This window comes from Malaclemys terrapin, chromosome 3 (assembly GCF_027887155.1).
Source record: "Malaclemys terrapin pileata isolate rMalTer1 chromosome 3, rMalTer1.hap1, whole genome shotgun sequence".
NCBI lineage: Eukaryota > Metazoa > Chordata > Testudines > Emydidae > Malaclemys > Malaclemys terrapin.
The window spans coordinates 32,251,428-32,267,188 of NC_071507.1; the positions used below are offsets into that span (position 1 = coordinate 32,251,428).

At 41.4% G+C, this 15,761-nt stretch overlaps 1 protein-coding gene across 3 annotated transcripts in view; it reads right to left on the reverse strand.

Annotated features, from left to right (window-relative positions):
- PSME4 (proteasome activator subunit 4) overlaps nucleotides 1-15,761 on the reverse strand; it is a 220,677-nt gene that overhangs the window by 105,427 nt on the left and 99,489 nt on the right. For all 3 annotated transcript variants that reach the window (XM_054022245.1, XM_054022244.1, XM_054022246.1), the window contains 4 exons: nucleotides 5,993-6,048; nucleotides 2,071-2,127; nucleotides 1,739-1,794; nucleotides 1,558-1,656 (listed from right to left, as the gene is read on the reverse strand). In XM_054022245.1, the coding sequence (XP_053878220.1) occupies nucleotides 1,558-1,656; nucleotides 1,739-1,794; nucleotides 2,071-2,127; nucleotides 5,993-6,048 (268 nt within the window). The remainder of the gene's footprint in view (nucleotides 1-1,557; nucleotides 1,657-1,738; nucleotides 1,795-2,070; nucleotides 2,128-5,992; nucleotides 6,049-15,761) is intronic.

Here is a 15,761-nt window from a genome sequence, read left to right on the forward strand (position 1 = left end):
CCACACTTTGCTTTCTACTTAGAGGCTATGGTTATAAGTTACCACACTGACCTTTCTAAGCAAGCACATCTATTCTTAAGGTGAAAGCATTACAGAAGAAACATATTAAAAACAATACAAGAACCTATGTGCATTCTAATTAGTTTTTCAGAGATCACCCTCCCTCCAAACTCCAGGAGGGGCTCCAATCAGAGTCAATCTTTCAAACCTCACCAAAGGGTTTTTTCTATGGCTTCAAGTTCATAATAGCCTCAGCTCAGAACAAGCACCCCAATTGTGCAGACCAGCCTGTTTCTTTATACAGATTGGGCCTCTGATCTCCAACCTTTGGGAGCAGGTAATCAGCAGACAATGGTTCTCTCCTCAGGGCATAGCTTCAAAAGGCTGGGTTTCTGCATAACCAGTGGAGGGCATTTGCATTCATCTCCCCCAAGCTACTTCCCAGGAATTCCACTTGACAAGTATTGTCCCAAAAGATCATGATTGTTTGCCGCATTGTTCAATATAGTCCTATGACCGTGCAGGCCCACAATAATACATAATCTTTCCCTTTAATACAATGGACTCCAAAATATTTAAACTTAATTCAATACAGTTTTCCACCGAAACTGCCAAATCTGTCACATACTGCTATCTAACACCTTTGCCACTGCAAAACAATATCTCCTTAAGTTATTTCAGGATGCTCTCTCATGAACTAATGCGAAAGACTAGATGCAACCTACAGATGGTTTAACATGCAGTAGCCACATGCTACTGGTGTGGGTGTCTATGGAGGACTTGACTGACAAGAGCACATTCTCACTAATGATCATGCTGTACATTTGCTGCTGGCCCAATTTAAGATCTTGGTCCCTTATTTTTATTGCTTTAAATGTGTGAGGACTTAACTACTTCAAAGATTGCCTTCTCTGCTCTCTACCTCAGCAGCCATGATAAATAATCTAGATTTCACTTTTCATAACATTGGGTAACTCATTTAAACTCTCCATGCCTCAATTTCTCAACCTGTAAAACGCAGATATTAATGTTTACCCACTTTTAAGAAGTGGTTGGAGATCTAATGATGAGAAGTGCTAAATATTATTTAAACAAAGCGAGAGGAGTTTGGTTCCTATATGCTTCTCAACTTAATTGGCATCTATGGTTCTAACATTAGTGCTTCACAAGTGCTAGCAATAGCAGCAACTTAACATCCAAGGACTGTATTATTTCCATGCAGTTAAATCACCAAAATAAAAAATCCCAGCATGTAATTTCTTAGTGACTAGCAAATTAACATAAAGATCTATCATTAATAGCATCAATATTTAGTATATAAAAAGGGATGTTATGAGGCTTAACTAACATTTGTACAGTGCTTTGAAACCTTTCGAAAAAGGGCACTTATTGTAACAAAAATATTCTAAAGATACATCAGCCTACTGTAACTTATATCAATTTCACTAGGAATGCATGCAGAGTTCCATTAAGACATTAAGGCCAAAAAACAGCCAAAACTAAAACTTAAAAAAAAGTTGTTTTTCCCTAACTAAACTATGTAAACAAGATACTGACCCTGTTCTCCATCGATTTCTTCACTAAGTTAAAGCTCTTCCACCGGGAGTCAAACTCATGCTTGTGAGACCCTTGGAATTGTAAGAGATCACCAATGATCTAGAAACAAACAGTTTTACATTATGTAAAACAAGTCAACCCGTTCAAATTAAAATAAAACATATAAAAATTACTATTATACCTTTATGATTAGAAACAAGGACTTGGTATCATCTTCTGAGTTGTCGAGTATATAGTCTACCATTAGAATGGAAACAAAAAGTGTGTTATCTGATATGAAGCTCAGGTCAAAGAGTTAACTACACTCGGTGAAATATTTTATCTACTTGTGAAGCTCAAAACTTTGTGGCATTTATGTTGTCATACAATTCATGACAACAGATTTTGCCTCTTTGCTTTGCTCTACAATATTGATATTAGATTTAAAAGCCCAATAAACTGACAACATTTAAAGCAAATCTTTGCGTATGAACTAAATACAGGAATGAGAGAGAGAGACAAAAATGTACTTACGCAGCAGTTTCCTTATGACCCTAGCCATGGTTTCTCTGTGGTTCTCTCTTGATAAATCTACACAAGATAATAAGAACATTAATTATATATAAAGTATATTCACTAAGTTACACAATGTTATAAAATGCAGAGAGGCTTAATTGAAAAAAATAATTAATGGAAACTCAGACTGACATGCAAAAGCTCAAAAACAGATTAGAGTTTCTTTACATACCTCAAATCATGAGGTATGGGACTCTATAAAGGTGATATAAAAAGACTTTGGAAAAATTATTATATTTTTATATACACACACATACAACTTTAATAGAAACAGTCTTTAGCATCTCTCTGCCAAAGTCATGGGGTACCCCACTCAGTTTTCCACATCACGCTGAAATCCTATGTTGCAGTCACCATCTGTCAGACCAAATACTGGACAGGACATCTTTCAAGTTCATCAACCTTGCTCACTAAATGAGTACAAAAATGGTTCTTCAAGCAAAGGGGCAAAAATGGTTTACAGTCCCATGCAGTTTGGGACATGCTTCTGTTCTGCCACTCAGGGTACATCTACACTGCAATAAAAAACCTGCAGCATCGAGTCTCAGAGCCCAGGTCAGTTGACTCAGGCTCGTGGGGCTCAGGCTGCTGAGCTAAAAAGAGTGACGATGTTTGGATTTGGGCTGGAGCCTAGGTTCTGAGATCCAACCCCCTCGCGGGGTGTCGGAGCCCAAACATCTATACTGCAATTTTTATACTGCAACCTGAGTAATGGCTGTGCTACGGGTCTTTTATTGCAGTGTAGACATACACTTAGGCAGAGTTAGTAGTGGACAAGTGCTTTGCCTAAGATGAGGGAGAGCAAAAATAGGAGTTTGGTTCTGTGCAACGTCAGAGTGGTGCAGAGTGCCCATCATATCACAAGCTCTGAAGAGTACACTGACTGGGGTGGGAAAGAAGAGCAGAATGCTCAAGGGGTGGGACTTTATCCTTCAAGCAATTAAGAAGGGGAGAGATTGGAATTTCTGTTCTCTTTGGTTGCTTGGAGGGGAGGGGAGGGGAAAGTAGCACTTTGCCAATCCAGGCAATGGGAATAGTAGAAGGAAGAAAGAGAAAGAACTTCCCGTCCCTTCAAGCACTGAGGACAGTGGTTGGAGATAAAGTTTAATTCAAAGAGAGGAGCTCCACCTCTGACAAGAATATTTCAAATGCCACGTTAATCCTTTTAGAAGTGCTGCAAGAAGGAGACCTGGGCTCAAATCCCTGTTATACAAGAAGCCTGTAGTGTGACATTGTGCAACTCAGTTTCTCTGCGCCTCAGTTCCTTATCTGTAAAATGCAGATATCAGTACTTCCTATACACATTTCCCTTTACCTTTGTAAGCTCTCCTCAGCCAGGTTAACCTCCATCTCTGGGTTCTGAGAAGCAGACTGTCCTGCTCGCAGTATGCTCTCTCAGTCTGTGTGTCTCTCCTTGTCAGGTCTTGCTGACTCCCTAGGCAGCATCTGGCAACTCATTCACCCTCAACCCTTTTCTGTGGTCCTCTAATAATTTGTTATCTTCCTTTTGATGCTAGGCTTAGACTTGTGAAGAGTAAGCCATTCTTAGCCTGGCTGTAGTCAGGTAGAACATATTCCCCAATAAACAGTTTCACCATTGTTTCTTCAAGGCTTCTTATCCGAGTTACCTCTCCTGCTTGGTTCCTTTAACAACTTCTTTTGATCTAACTCCATAGCATAACCCATCATAAATACACACACGTAGGCATGCACCATATTGAAAAAATAATACAGATATTTCCCAGTTGGTCCCAAGGACCCCGCAAGTGCTTAAGACAGTTAAATACAAGACTTGGCACAAGTCTTGGTGTGACTTGAAGCTGAGAAGCACCCAAATTATGAGACATGAAAAGAAAGAGGTTATGAACTACTGGGCTACATGATAGACACCTATATACTAGCTGCTCTTCTCCCTCACAGCTATGCAATCTCAGAGCTCAGGGTACACATGGCAGAGACTCAGGTCTCACATGCCAATTATTTACTATAAAAACACAATTAAATGCAACTTTGTTTGTAAGTAGTGTATTCAGTCTGAATATCTGCCCCGTTTAGTAAACTTCTGGAATATTTTTTATGTTTTACTAATATGATCACTAAGGCTTCCGATTTCCCCTTCTGGGAGTCACGGCTTTTTCATTGTGGCCTAAGCGTTGCCAGGCTTTTCTGAAGTTTTCCTTCCATTCTCTGTACCAACTGTTGTAATTGCTACTGGTCCAACTGATCTCAAACTCCACCCCAACTACATACAGATAGACAGGTTCTCTGAAATATACAGGACTGATCACCACCCTAAATAACCAGGACCACAGTGCACTTAGGCACTCAAACAGGACATACTTTGCAGGTGGAGCAACCATAAAAAAGTGTTAGCCAAAGTATAAGTTATACGTATTGCACACCATATCAATATGTATTACACATTATATTAACATTATATAAATGTTAGCACAAAGTCATGCTAAATTGCATTCTGCTCACTCAGGCTGAGGTATATAGCCCACAATATCCTGCACAGCACAATTCTGCACTTCGCATAGACGGATGCAGAACTTGTCAAAACCCAGACACATGAATGCTCTGCCCTGGTACAAACTTGGGAGGTGCCTTCACAGGCAACTGGTTTTGGAATGTGTCCAAAAACAGAATAAGGAAAAATGATACCGGAAAAATAAGGTACACATTTATTTGGTAAATTTTAGTCCTGGATGATGTACAGAGTGTTTTTAGCTCATAAACAGTAACAATATTAATACAGGCAGTTTTGGGAGCGTATTTCGGAGCACAGCTTCTGTGTAAGGTGAACTAAATGCTGTGACTGCTTCCCAGAAGGACTGGTAACATATTACCGTATATACTTGTTCATAAGCCGAATTTATTTAGTAAAAAAGGGAAGCACCAGAGAAGGGGGTCGGCTTATGAACGGGTATAGAGAGGGAGAGGTGGGACACAGCCCCTCCCCCCAACAGAGGGAGCAAGGAGAGGCAGCACAGCCAGCAGAGTCAGAAGGGAAGAGGTGGGGCCAGAGTCTCTCCGCTTCTGGCCACTCTGCTCTCCCCTCAGCCTCCAAAGCAGCTGCAGCTCCGGGGCTGGCAGGCTGCAGCTATGCCACTCGGCCCCGTCCCCCAGAGCAGGCTGTGGCCACGCTGCCTGGCCTGCTGGAGCACGCTGCGGCCGTGCTGCCCAGCCCAACGCATTGGAACATGCTGTGGCCACACCGCCCGGTCTGGCCCACCGGAGCAGGCTGTGACCGCGCTTCCCAGCATGCCAGAGCAGCTCTAGCCAGGCCAGAGACATCCTCCCCTGGCCCTCCCCCCGATAAGGTGGGAAGGATTGGGATGGGGAGAGTGGGGGGGGGGGTCCCAGGCTAAGGGTGGGGTCATGTGGGGGGTGGTCACGGGTTATTCCCCTGACCCCCAGCTTCTCCCCGCAAAAAAATTTCCCCACCAGTTGCTGTCCCAGCCCGCCAGGGTAAGCAGCTGGCGCACCAGAACACTTTGTTTACTTAGGTTTACCTCCATGTCCGCAGACGCTAAACCATCTTGGCCTGCCAGTGGCTTATCCTGATGGCCCGAGAGCCAAAGTTTGCTGACCCCTGAATTATAGGGTCGGCTTATGAACGTCATAAAAAATAACACTTATAAAAATGACACTTATAAACGAACCGGCTTATGATCAAGTATATACGGTAACTTTTTCTTTTCTATATTGTACTGCTTTGCCTTTAGACTATAAGTTTGGCAAAGCTTGGTTAGTTGGTCTCAAACATTTTTAATAATGAACCACAAATGTAATCAAATCAATTGGCTATGCATTTAACAATAAGAGTATGAAATTAATTATCTCGTGACTTGATTTAACAGAGTTAGGATTGACCTACCATAGTTAACGCCAGTGTAAAGTTTTGTCTCTTCCAAAGACACCAAACTTGGAACCCTGCATAAAGACAAAATACACTGTATTACAAGGTAAGGAAATCTGTCTAACAAAATGAGTTTTATTGACAATTAATTTCTACTTACAAAGTAAGGCTGATGCTAGTGGATGACCGAGAAGGCTTAATTTAGTAATTTTATTTGTTATTTATTTTTAACATTCTGAAAGCTAGGAATCCATACTGGTCAGGTGGTTTGCCTTTTTTGAGAGAGTGAAAGCCAAGGCAAAGCCACCTTGAGTAGAAAAGCTTGATCGAGTTCCATTTAACAAGAGTTAGAAATGACTCATTTCTTCTGATGCATGTTCACATCGGCATGACAATGAGGGACAGTGGCACTGATACAGCTATTTATTGGATTAATTGCAGGTGAATCAGATTACTGGATAGCAGGGAACTGAATAAGAGTCTCAGGAAAGGCTGAATATATAAATTCAATAGCTTATTTCTCCCCACACCTGTGGTCCTTCCTTTAAATAAAGAAAACGGCGTGCAATGTGCCTAGGCCCAACTGTTAATGCTAGTCTCTGAAGCCCACCACTAATAATAACCATGCCAAGAGAGTACATAATAGTCAGAACAATGCATGTACATGACAAGTTTTTTCTTATAAAGAAAAGCTTAACCAAGATAATGATTTGGTTATGACTTGATTCTACTCTACATTTTTAGCTGTGCATTCTTAGTCCTTGTAAGATGTGGTTTTTGCACATGGTTGCATAAATAAAACAGCAGACTGTGACATTGCATGCCAATATATCTAATGGCAAGACCAAGTCATTAGAATATACATTAAATTTTCTTTCCTGTTTTGTTTCTAAAGCTACATCATAGACACTAAGGGTAAGTGGATTCAAACCCTGAAGGAAAAACCACCAGGATACTTTTCAAAGAAATTCAGGAGCTACATAAATACTGCACTAACATGTTGCAAGAACAGTATCACCAAACGGTCCATACTGCTAAATATAATTTTCCTGTAGAATGGAGGATTGTATCAACGGTGGAAATGGTGCAAAAAAAGTTAGAAAACTGAGAAGAGGAACAATATCAGTCTCTTATTGTTATAGATGTTTGCCCACTTGGCAAGAAGTGCTTACACATGTAGCACCAGCATCAGCACATATAGTCCTAACACAATAAAATGAAACAAAGCTCTACATTTAAGTTGGTGGATTGAAAGGTTTACTCGCCAAAACCAGAATTAAGGGTTATATTTACCCTAGAACAATAATTGATATCACTGATACCTAAAACAGAACAGGGAGCTACAATCAATACATTAGGTGAGGTACTGGGGATGTCAACAACAACTGCAGGAAAATCACAACATCCTAAATCCTAAAATAAAGTCTTGTAGGTAACAGACTGATTTAATTGTTTTTGTAATGTTCACATCTACACATTAATCTAAATCCCAAATCAATTAAAAAGGAAGACATTTTAGTTCAATTTTAAAAGCTCTCAATTTAACAAAAAAAAAAAAAAAAAAAAAAAAAAGTTTTCACTTTATTTTCCCGTCTGTGCATCTAAAAGCACTTAATAAGAAGCTTGAAAATAAACACTTTTCCATACTAATAACTTTTCATTTATTTTTCCCTATGAAAAGAACTGATATTAACATGGGTGCTCTAGTTATAATGATTTGTTTGGGTACTAACATTGATTCCTGAGCAGCTCCAAAATTAAGGTCAGATAGCCGTTCCCTCTAAAAGAAGATACTGATGGTGCTAGATAGAAAAATCTATTTTCGAAAAATGCTGGCTAATTAGCATAAATCCTTCTAAAAACAGATGTGTAGATTTCTCTAATAGATATTTCCAATTTGGGAGATATTAACAATATTAAAGAAATGAAGGTTACTTATTTGTAACCAGAGTTCTTCAAGATGGCTCTGCATATTCCCACTTATGGGGTACTGCGCCACCTATTGGTGTTTAACGGTAGAACATTCTCCAAGCAGTGTCAGAGTGCTCACATTCTTACACCTCCCCCCAGCATCTCCGAACATTTTAGGGTGAGGCTATATAAGAGGGTCCAGAGGCCTCTACCACCTCAATTCCTTAAATCACCAATCCAGAGACACATAACAAGAGGACTCTGAGAAAGAGGGGAAGGTGGGAGGGAAGTGTGAATATGCAGCACCATCTCAAAGAACTTTGGTTACAAGTAGTGATTTTCATTTCTTCTTTGAGTGACTCTGCATACTCCCACTTATGGGTAGTTTGATCAGCAGTGCTGAAAATAATATGGAGGAGGGAACAGTCCTAATTGAATAGAGACTAAAACACGGCTTTACTAAATCTAGCATCAGCCCTGGAAGCCAAATCACAAGCATAATATTTACTAAGGAGTGTACAAAACTCCAGGTTGCAGCCCTGCATATTTCTGAAACAAGGACTTGCTTAAGACACTGCCACAGCTCTGGTGGAACAAGTCCATACCATTGTAGGTATAGGAACTCCTGAAAATGTATAACATTCAACAATACGTTGTTTAATCCATCTAGAAATAATCTGGAGAGATATGGTATAACCCACGACTGTTAGCACAAAACATGAATAATCTACATGATTTTTGAAAACTTTTAGTCCTACTTAAAGAACATGCAAGAACACTTCTTGCATCCAAAGTACACCTCTACCCGGATATAACGTGAAATGATATAACACGAATTCAGATATAACACGATAAAGCAGCGCTGGGGGCGGGGGGGGGCTGCGCACTCCAGCAGACCAAAGCAAGTTCGATATAACGCGGTTTCACCTATAACGCGGTAAGATTTTTTGGCTCCCAAGGACAGTGTTATATCGGGGTAGAAGTGTATATAAAACAGATTCCCCCTTATTAGTAAGCAGCTTTGAGAAAAAGACTGGCAAATTAACTATCTGACTGATATGAAATTCAGAAACTACTTTTGGCAAAGACCTGGGATCAGGCCTAAGAACCACCTTATCTTTATGAAAAGACATAATTGGAGGATCAGCGATCAAGGCATTTAATTCACTCACCCTTCTGACTGATGTTATGGCAATAATGAATGTGGTTGTAAGAGATAAATAATAGTCAGCCAACGGTTCAAAAGGTTGTTTCATGAGAGTAAATAAGACGGAGTTAAGATCCCAAGGAGGGACAGGATTTCTAAAAGGGGGATACATATTAGCTAACTTCATAAACTTCTTACCCATGTTATGCACAAAGAGCGATCTGCCATCAACCAAAATACGGTAAGCTGAAAGAACTGCCAAATGAACTTTCAAATACGAGTTAGATAACACCTCAGTTTTTTTGTGCATGAAATATTCTAAAGTACAAGGTATGGAAGCTGAGACAGGACAATCAGATTTTCCCTGCATCCACGCCACAAATCTGGACCATTTCAAACAACATCATCAGCTGGTAGACAGCTTTCTAGAACTAAGAGGTACATTCTACACCGAAGAGGAACATGACAGTTCAAGAGTAATCAGTCACAATCCGACTGCCCAAGACATGAGGTAAAGGGACTGAGGATCTGGATGAAGAAATATTGCCCTAGTTGCTGAGATGGAAAATCTGGAGACAGAGGGGAACATATCAATACACTGGCGGACAGTTGAAGCAGATTCATAAACCACTGCTGATGCAGCCAAACCAGGGCAATGAGAATTATCTTTGATCCAGAGAGTGGTAAGGAAGATATATCAGGACAGATCAATGGAAAGGGGAGAAAAAGTATACAGATAGTGGTTTCTCCAGTCCAGAAGGAAAGCATCCAAGATGGATTAACAGTCCCTTCCTGCTCTTCAGCAAAAGACATGACATTTAGTGTTGAACCTTAGAGCAAACAGGTTGACATCTTATTGAGTCCAACTGGAAAAGATGCTCTGAATCCATTTATCCTTCAGGGGTCATTAGTGCATTTGAGAACTGTCCCTGGTGAGATGATCTGCAATCACTTATTTTCTCCTGCTAAATGCCACCAAATAAGTGTCATGGAGAATACCCCAGTCCCATAAACTGATTGCTTCCTCATGGAGCTGACCAGAGAAAGCACCCCCATTTGTTGACACAATACAGACTCGATGAATTATCTGCTACCATTTACACAACAACCCTTCCGTGTAAATGAGAGCGAAACAATCTGAGGGCCAGATGAATGGCTCTTAACCCCAACACGCCAGACAGGCTTTGCTGCTATCGAGTCCAATATGGAGACTATGAATAAAATTCTCAGAGTGGGACAGAGATCCTATTTTTTCACATTTAGAACCAGTCCAGGTCTGAAAAAAATATAAAGGAGGTGGTTGTAAAAGCAGTGTGGCCTACTAGAGCCTCACAAATAGCAGCATTCAGCCACCAATAGTCCAAATACGGGTAAATACAAATAGCCTGCTTTCACAAATAAGCTGCTACCACAGAGAGACACTTTGCAAAAAAAAAATTTAATGCTGTGGACAGGCCAAATGGAAGCACCTCGTACTGGAAATGGCATCCTGCCATCATGAAATGAAGGTACTTTCAATGACCATGTTGAACAGAGATATGAAAATACACGCCCTTTAAATTGAGAGCTGCGAACTAATCCATAGTTGAAAATGAAGGGATTATAGAGACAGAGTTAATTTACGAGACTGTGTGTCGCTCTGTACCTCAGGGGAACACCCAGCACCCCCACGTTCATCCTAAATGATTGTGTGGTATCCAAAGTTTGTCATGTTGGGTGTCTTCGGAAGGCTCATGATGCACTGAGCATGGATGTTATAGTAATTGTTACAGTAATGTAACAGGTTATAATTTCGTGTATGTAGTTATGGAGGCTGAAAATGTATCCTCATGGCTTAGAACAGTGTCTCTCAAACCTTTTTACTGGTGACCCCTTTCACATAGCAAGCCTCTGAGTGAGACCCCCCTTATAAATTAAAAACACTTTTTTATATATTTAACACCATTATAAATGCTGGAGGAAAAACAGGTTTTGGGGTGGAGGTTGACAGCTTGTGACCCCCTCCCCCCCCATGTAATAACTTCACAACCCCAAAGGGTCCCAACCCCCAGTTTGAGAACCCCTGGCTTAGAACAAGCCCAGACAAAAATTCTCCAGGAGCAGAGGGGCAATTCACACCTCATCAGGGCATGGATGGGACAAACCCAGCCCAGCCTCACAGGAACAAAGGGCGCTGGCCTATGCAGCAACAAAAGAATCTGTTAGACTCTCCAGGGAGTCATCCCCCTATCTTTGGTCAGTTTGGAACTGGGATGGAGGTAATGCTCACCTGACTCAGAAGGGAGGGAGAGGGCACAAAGCCAAGAGGAAAGAAAGAACATGATAAAAGGGAGAGACGTTGGCCATGCTTGCTCTCTCTCTTCCACCTACATCTATAGACACCACACCAAGCGACTGAAGCGCTGATCAAAGGGGAGAGCCTGGCTGAAGAGCAACCAGCCAGCCTGTGGTGAGAAGCATCTAGGTTTATAAGGACACTGAAAGTGTTAAGATCAGCTTAGAATGCGTTTTGCTTTAATTTCATTTGACCAAATCTAACTTATGTTTGATTTATAATCACTTAAAATCTATCTTTATAGTTAATAAATCTGTTTGTTTATTCTACCTGAAGCAGTGCATTTGGTTTGAAGTGTGACAGAGACTCCCCTTGGGATAATAAGCTTGGTGCACATCAATTTCTTTGTTAAATCGACGAACTCATATAAGCTTGCAGTGTCCAGCGGGCATAACTGGACACTGTAAAACAGAGGTTCCTATGGTTGTGTCTGGGATTGGAGATATTGGCTAGTGTCATTCGGTTGCACAATCCAAGGAGCAGCTTACATGCCACCAGCTGTACGTGAACAGCCCAGGAGTGGGGGTTCTCACAGCAGAGCAGGCTAAGGCTGGCTCCCAGAGTCAAGGATTGGAGTGATCTAGCAGATCACCAGTCCAGATTAACACCAGAGTGGAACATCACAGACCGAAACTTGCAAATGTACTTGTTCAGGTTTCTTAAATCTAAAATTGGATGAAACTCCCCCATTCTTTTTCTGCTCCAGAAAGTATCTTGAATAAAGCTCCTTGTCCCTCAGAAGTCTGGATATCTCCTTGATTGCCTCTATCTGTGCACTTCTGAAAGAACAGTCTCATGAGATGGTTCCCAGAAAAGAGAAAGATGGGGTAACTGAAAGGGGGTAATTTCTCAAACAGAATGGCATAGCCCTTCTCTGTAATTTCTAAGACCCATTTGTCCAACATAAGAAGATTCTATTTGCTGACAAAATGTGGTCGCCTGTCTCTAAACAGAGGAAGGGGAGGGTCCTCGCTGACTGGTTCAACTCAATTCTCACATCAACTCTGAGGCCTGGTGTTCAACGAAGACAACAGGAAAGGAGCAGATTGCTTAGATTTAGGCCTCAATTTAAAAGACCTCTTTTTGAGCTGGCTCTGGAAGGACATAGCCTACTATTGCTGTTGTTGACATTTTTGATTTGGTGAGAAATAAGCCAAGGGAGATTACAAATAATACTGTCTCTAAAAATGGAAAGTAGGAGGTCTCTTCCTAGAAGAAATCAAGCCCAAGAGCGAGCCATCAATCCTGTCTCCTTCAGCTTTTTTCAGAAGCTCATCTGTCTTTTCACTGAAAATATCCACCTTAATTCTAGTATCCAGAGCCAGAGTAGAGGGAAGCTAAGCATGTTTCCTCAGTAACTGCAGAAGCCAATGTTCTATCAGAAGAGTCCGAGGCATCAAATGAAGCCCTGAGAGCATGCTTTGCCATATTCTGACACTCCACTATGATTGCAATTGCCAATCTTCTTTTGTCATCTGGAAAAACCTGCACAAACAATGACATCTTTTCCTGCAGGTGGAATTGATAGAGGGCCATAACTGCTTGGTAAATTGCGATCCTAATAGCAAGAAAGGAAGAAGAGAATACCTTTCTTCCTAGGGAATCAGTCTTTTTCCCTTCCCTATCAGCAGGAGTGAAATGTGCTTGTCTAGAATTCAAACAGCCACCACCAGAAGCAAATTAGGTACAAGGTATGTGTGAAAATATGAAAACCCTTCCAAAGGCATCTGAAATAATCTGTCTCCTAGACTTGCAGGACAGTTTTAGCAGGCTGCAGTAGACCATCAAGGATTGGAACAACATCCTACTCTTGGAGGTAGCCCTAAGAATGTCAAACACCAGATGGGAAGTTCTCTCTACAGATACTGAAGGTAAGTTCACTGTGGATACCATCTGATCTAGCAGGTCATGAAACCATAGAGCACCCTCAGAAAGGGAAGAGACAAAAGCCATTCCGACATGCTTGTCTGGTGACAAATCAGGATCGTAGTCTGTGTCCACACACTCTTGTTCAAAAAGAGGAGATATCTCCTCATCATCTTCTTCAGATAGAGCATCAGGCACCATTGTCTGAGATGCAGATAGACCCAGTGGAATCGGATTCAAGGATTTCTCTGCTGCCAGTCCCTCTAAAGATGAAGCATCACCTCTCTATCCATACCTACAACAACCGAAAAATTACTGTAGTAGCCCTGTATAAAGCTATGGAGCCCAGGATTGCCAATTTCCCCAGAAACTGGGATTCCGGAACATACCTGTAGGACGGGGACCCAAACTAGGCATGAACGAGGAGGAAACAAGTTTCTTTATTTATCCTCTAGCCTCCTCTGGATATGGATCAGGCCTCAGATTCGCAATGGAACACACTGGAGACAGCAAAGGAGGGCAGAAAGAAATAGAGAGAAAGCTCTTTGAGATGATCCTATAGGAGTCTTAGGAGGAGGAGGTATAGACAGATCAAGAGAAAGCATAATAATCTCCCCTGCTCTCCATTTTTCCAATGAAAGTGCCACAGACCTCGGAACAGACAAAACAAGACTGTTTATCAAGGTCTTCTGTTTCTCATTTAGATCCGAGGAACGTTCAGACGTCAAATGGTGCACATAAAGCACCAAAGTAAAAATCCTCTTCAGATCAGAAGATGGACCAGAACTGGAGCAGGGGTTGAGCCTGGAGCCAAAGACTTAGATGGTAAAGGATCTGGTGAAATACTCAAATCCTTGAAACTGAAACTGGAACCAGCCTTGATTTTTGGAGCCATAGAGGCCCTGTCAGAATTGAATGGTTCTGACATGTGAAATCCAACTCTTAACAGTGGCCATCTTTTCCCAGTATTCTTCTTTGGAACTGACACAGCCAGAGCCAACAGCATGGCTCTCGATTCTGTCACAGGTGGTCTTCCCATCTCCATTAATGGTACCTTTCAAAGACCTGACTGCTTGAGAAGCAGGACCCGGAGCTGGACCTGATGAAGGTTCCAATTGGAACCTTTAAACTGCTCCACCTTGCTGGAAGAACTCAAAGGAACTGAAAATGGCCTCTTAGACATTGGATCCGACGAATGCCTGGATCCAGAGGTTTTAGCCTCATGTACATCTCCTTAAGGAGAAGAACCTGCAAACTGTTCTGCCACTCCTTGCAAGCTCTGGGCATGGAAGTCCAGCAGATGGAACACCCTAAAGGAGAGTGGCCCTCTCCCAAGCACTTGAGGCATGTAATGAGGTTCTCCAACACCAGGAAGACAGCCAGGCACAAAGCACATCTCTTGAAACCCCAGTTTCTTTTTTTGATTTGGTTCCACCATAATCTGGAACTGAGCTACTAACTTAATTATCTATACTTATTACTAAACTATAAACTATGTTAAACAATTAACAGAACACAAAGAATGGATTTATTTGGTGCTGGTCCTGCTTTGAGCAGGGAGTTGGACTAGATGACCTCCTGAGGTCCCATCCAACCCTAATCTTCTATGATTCCATAAAGTGGAAAAAAAACAGATCTGAATGGACCAGAGAGGTTCACTTCCATCTTTGGCACATGGTCAGAAGGATGTTAGGCAATAGAGGGCTCTGTACCCCTTTACATAACTTTCCCTCAGAATGTTCAGAGACACTGAGTGGAGAGATGGTAGGGGGCATGAGAGTGCTCTAACTGGACACTGCTTGGAGAAGGTTCTATTCTTAGGCACCACTAGGCAGTGTAATACCCCACAAGTGGGAATATGCATAGACAGTCAAAAAAGAAAGGGAGATTTATGGTTTCAGCTAAATTAACAGTGTCCCCAACAAAAGACAACCCCCTCTCTGATAGGTAAGAAAGTAGTACCAATAACTTGAATCAGTAAACAAACAAAAAAACAGATGTTAGGCTATTAGCTTTCTTTAGCACAGTACGTTGGGGATAATGTCAACTATTAAATTAGCTAAATTATACGAAAAATTATTTCTAAGATATAAAGAAACCTAGTATTAAAATTAATACTTTAGCTGTTTCTCCAGCCACCAAATGGACAAAGATAAGTCCATAAGTAGCAACTCTACTCAAGGCAGTAAAAAGGATTAAACTATGATTATATAGGCACAGGAGTTTTTCCTGAACTGGATTTATTTCTTCCATCCCACTGCTTTCAGGCAGAAGTCCGCTGGCAGAAGAACCCATCATTTTCTGCAAACAATCCATGTTCTGCAGCAACATCTCTAAAATTATGAAGCATGGGAAAGGGACATTTTACCCCGCAAGTCTGTCCACTCCACACTTCAGGATCTGGACACCATTAACTATAATCTTAGCTCAGATAGTATCAAGTATTCAAGGACTAGATTGGAATACCCTTACTCACACAGTATTATCTTACTGTACAAGCAGTCCCAATGACCTCAATGAGCCTCCTC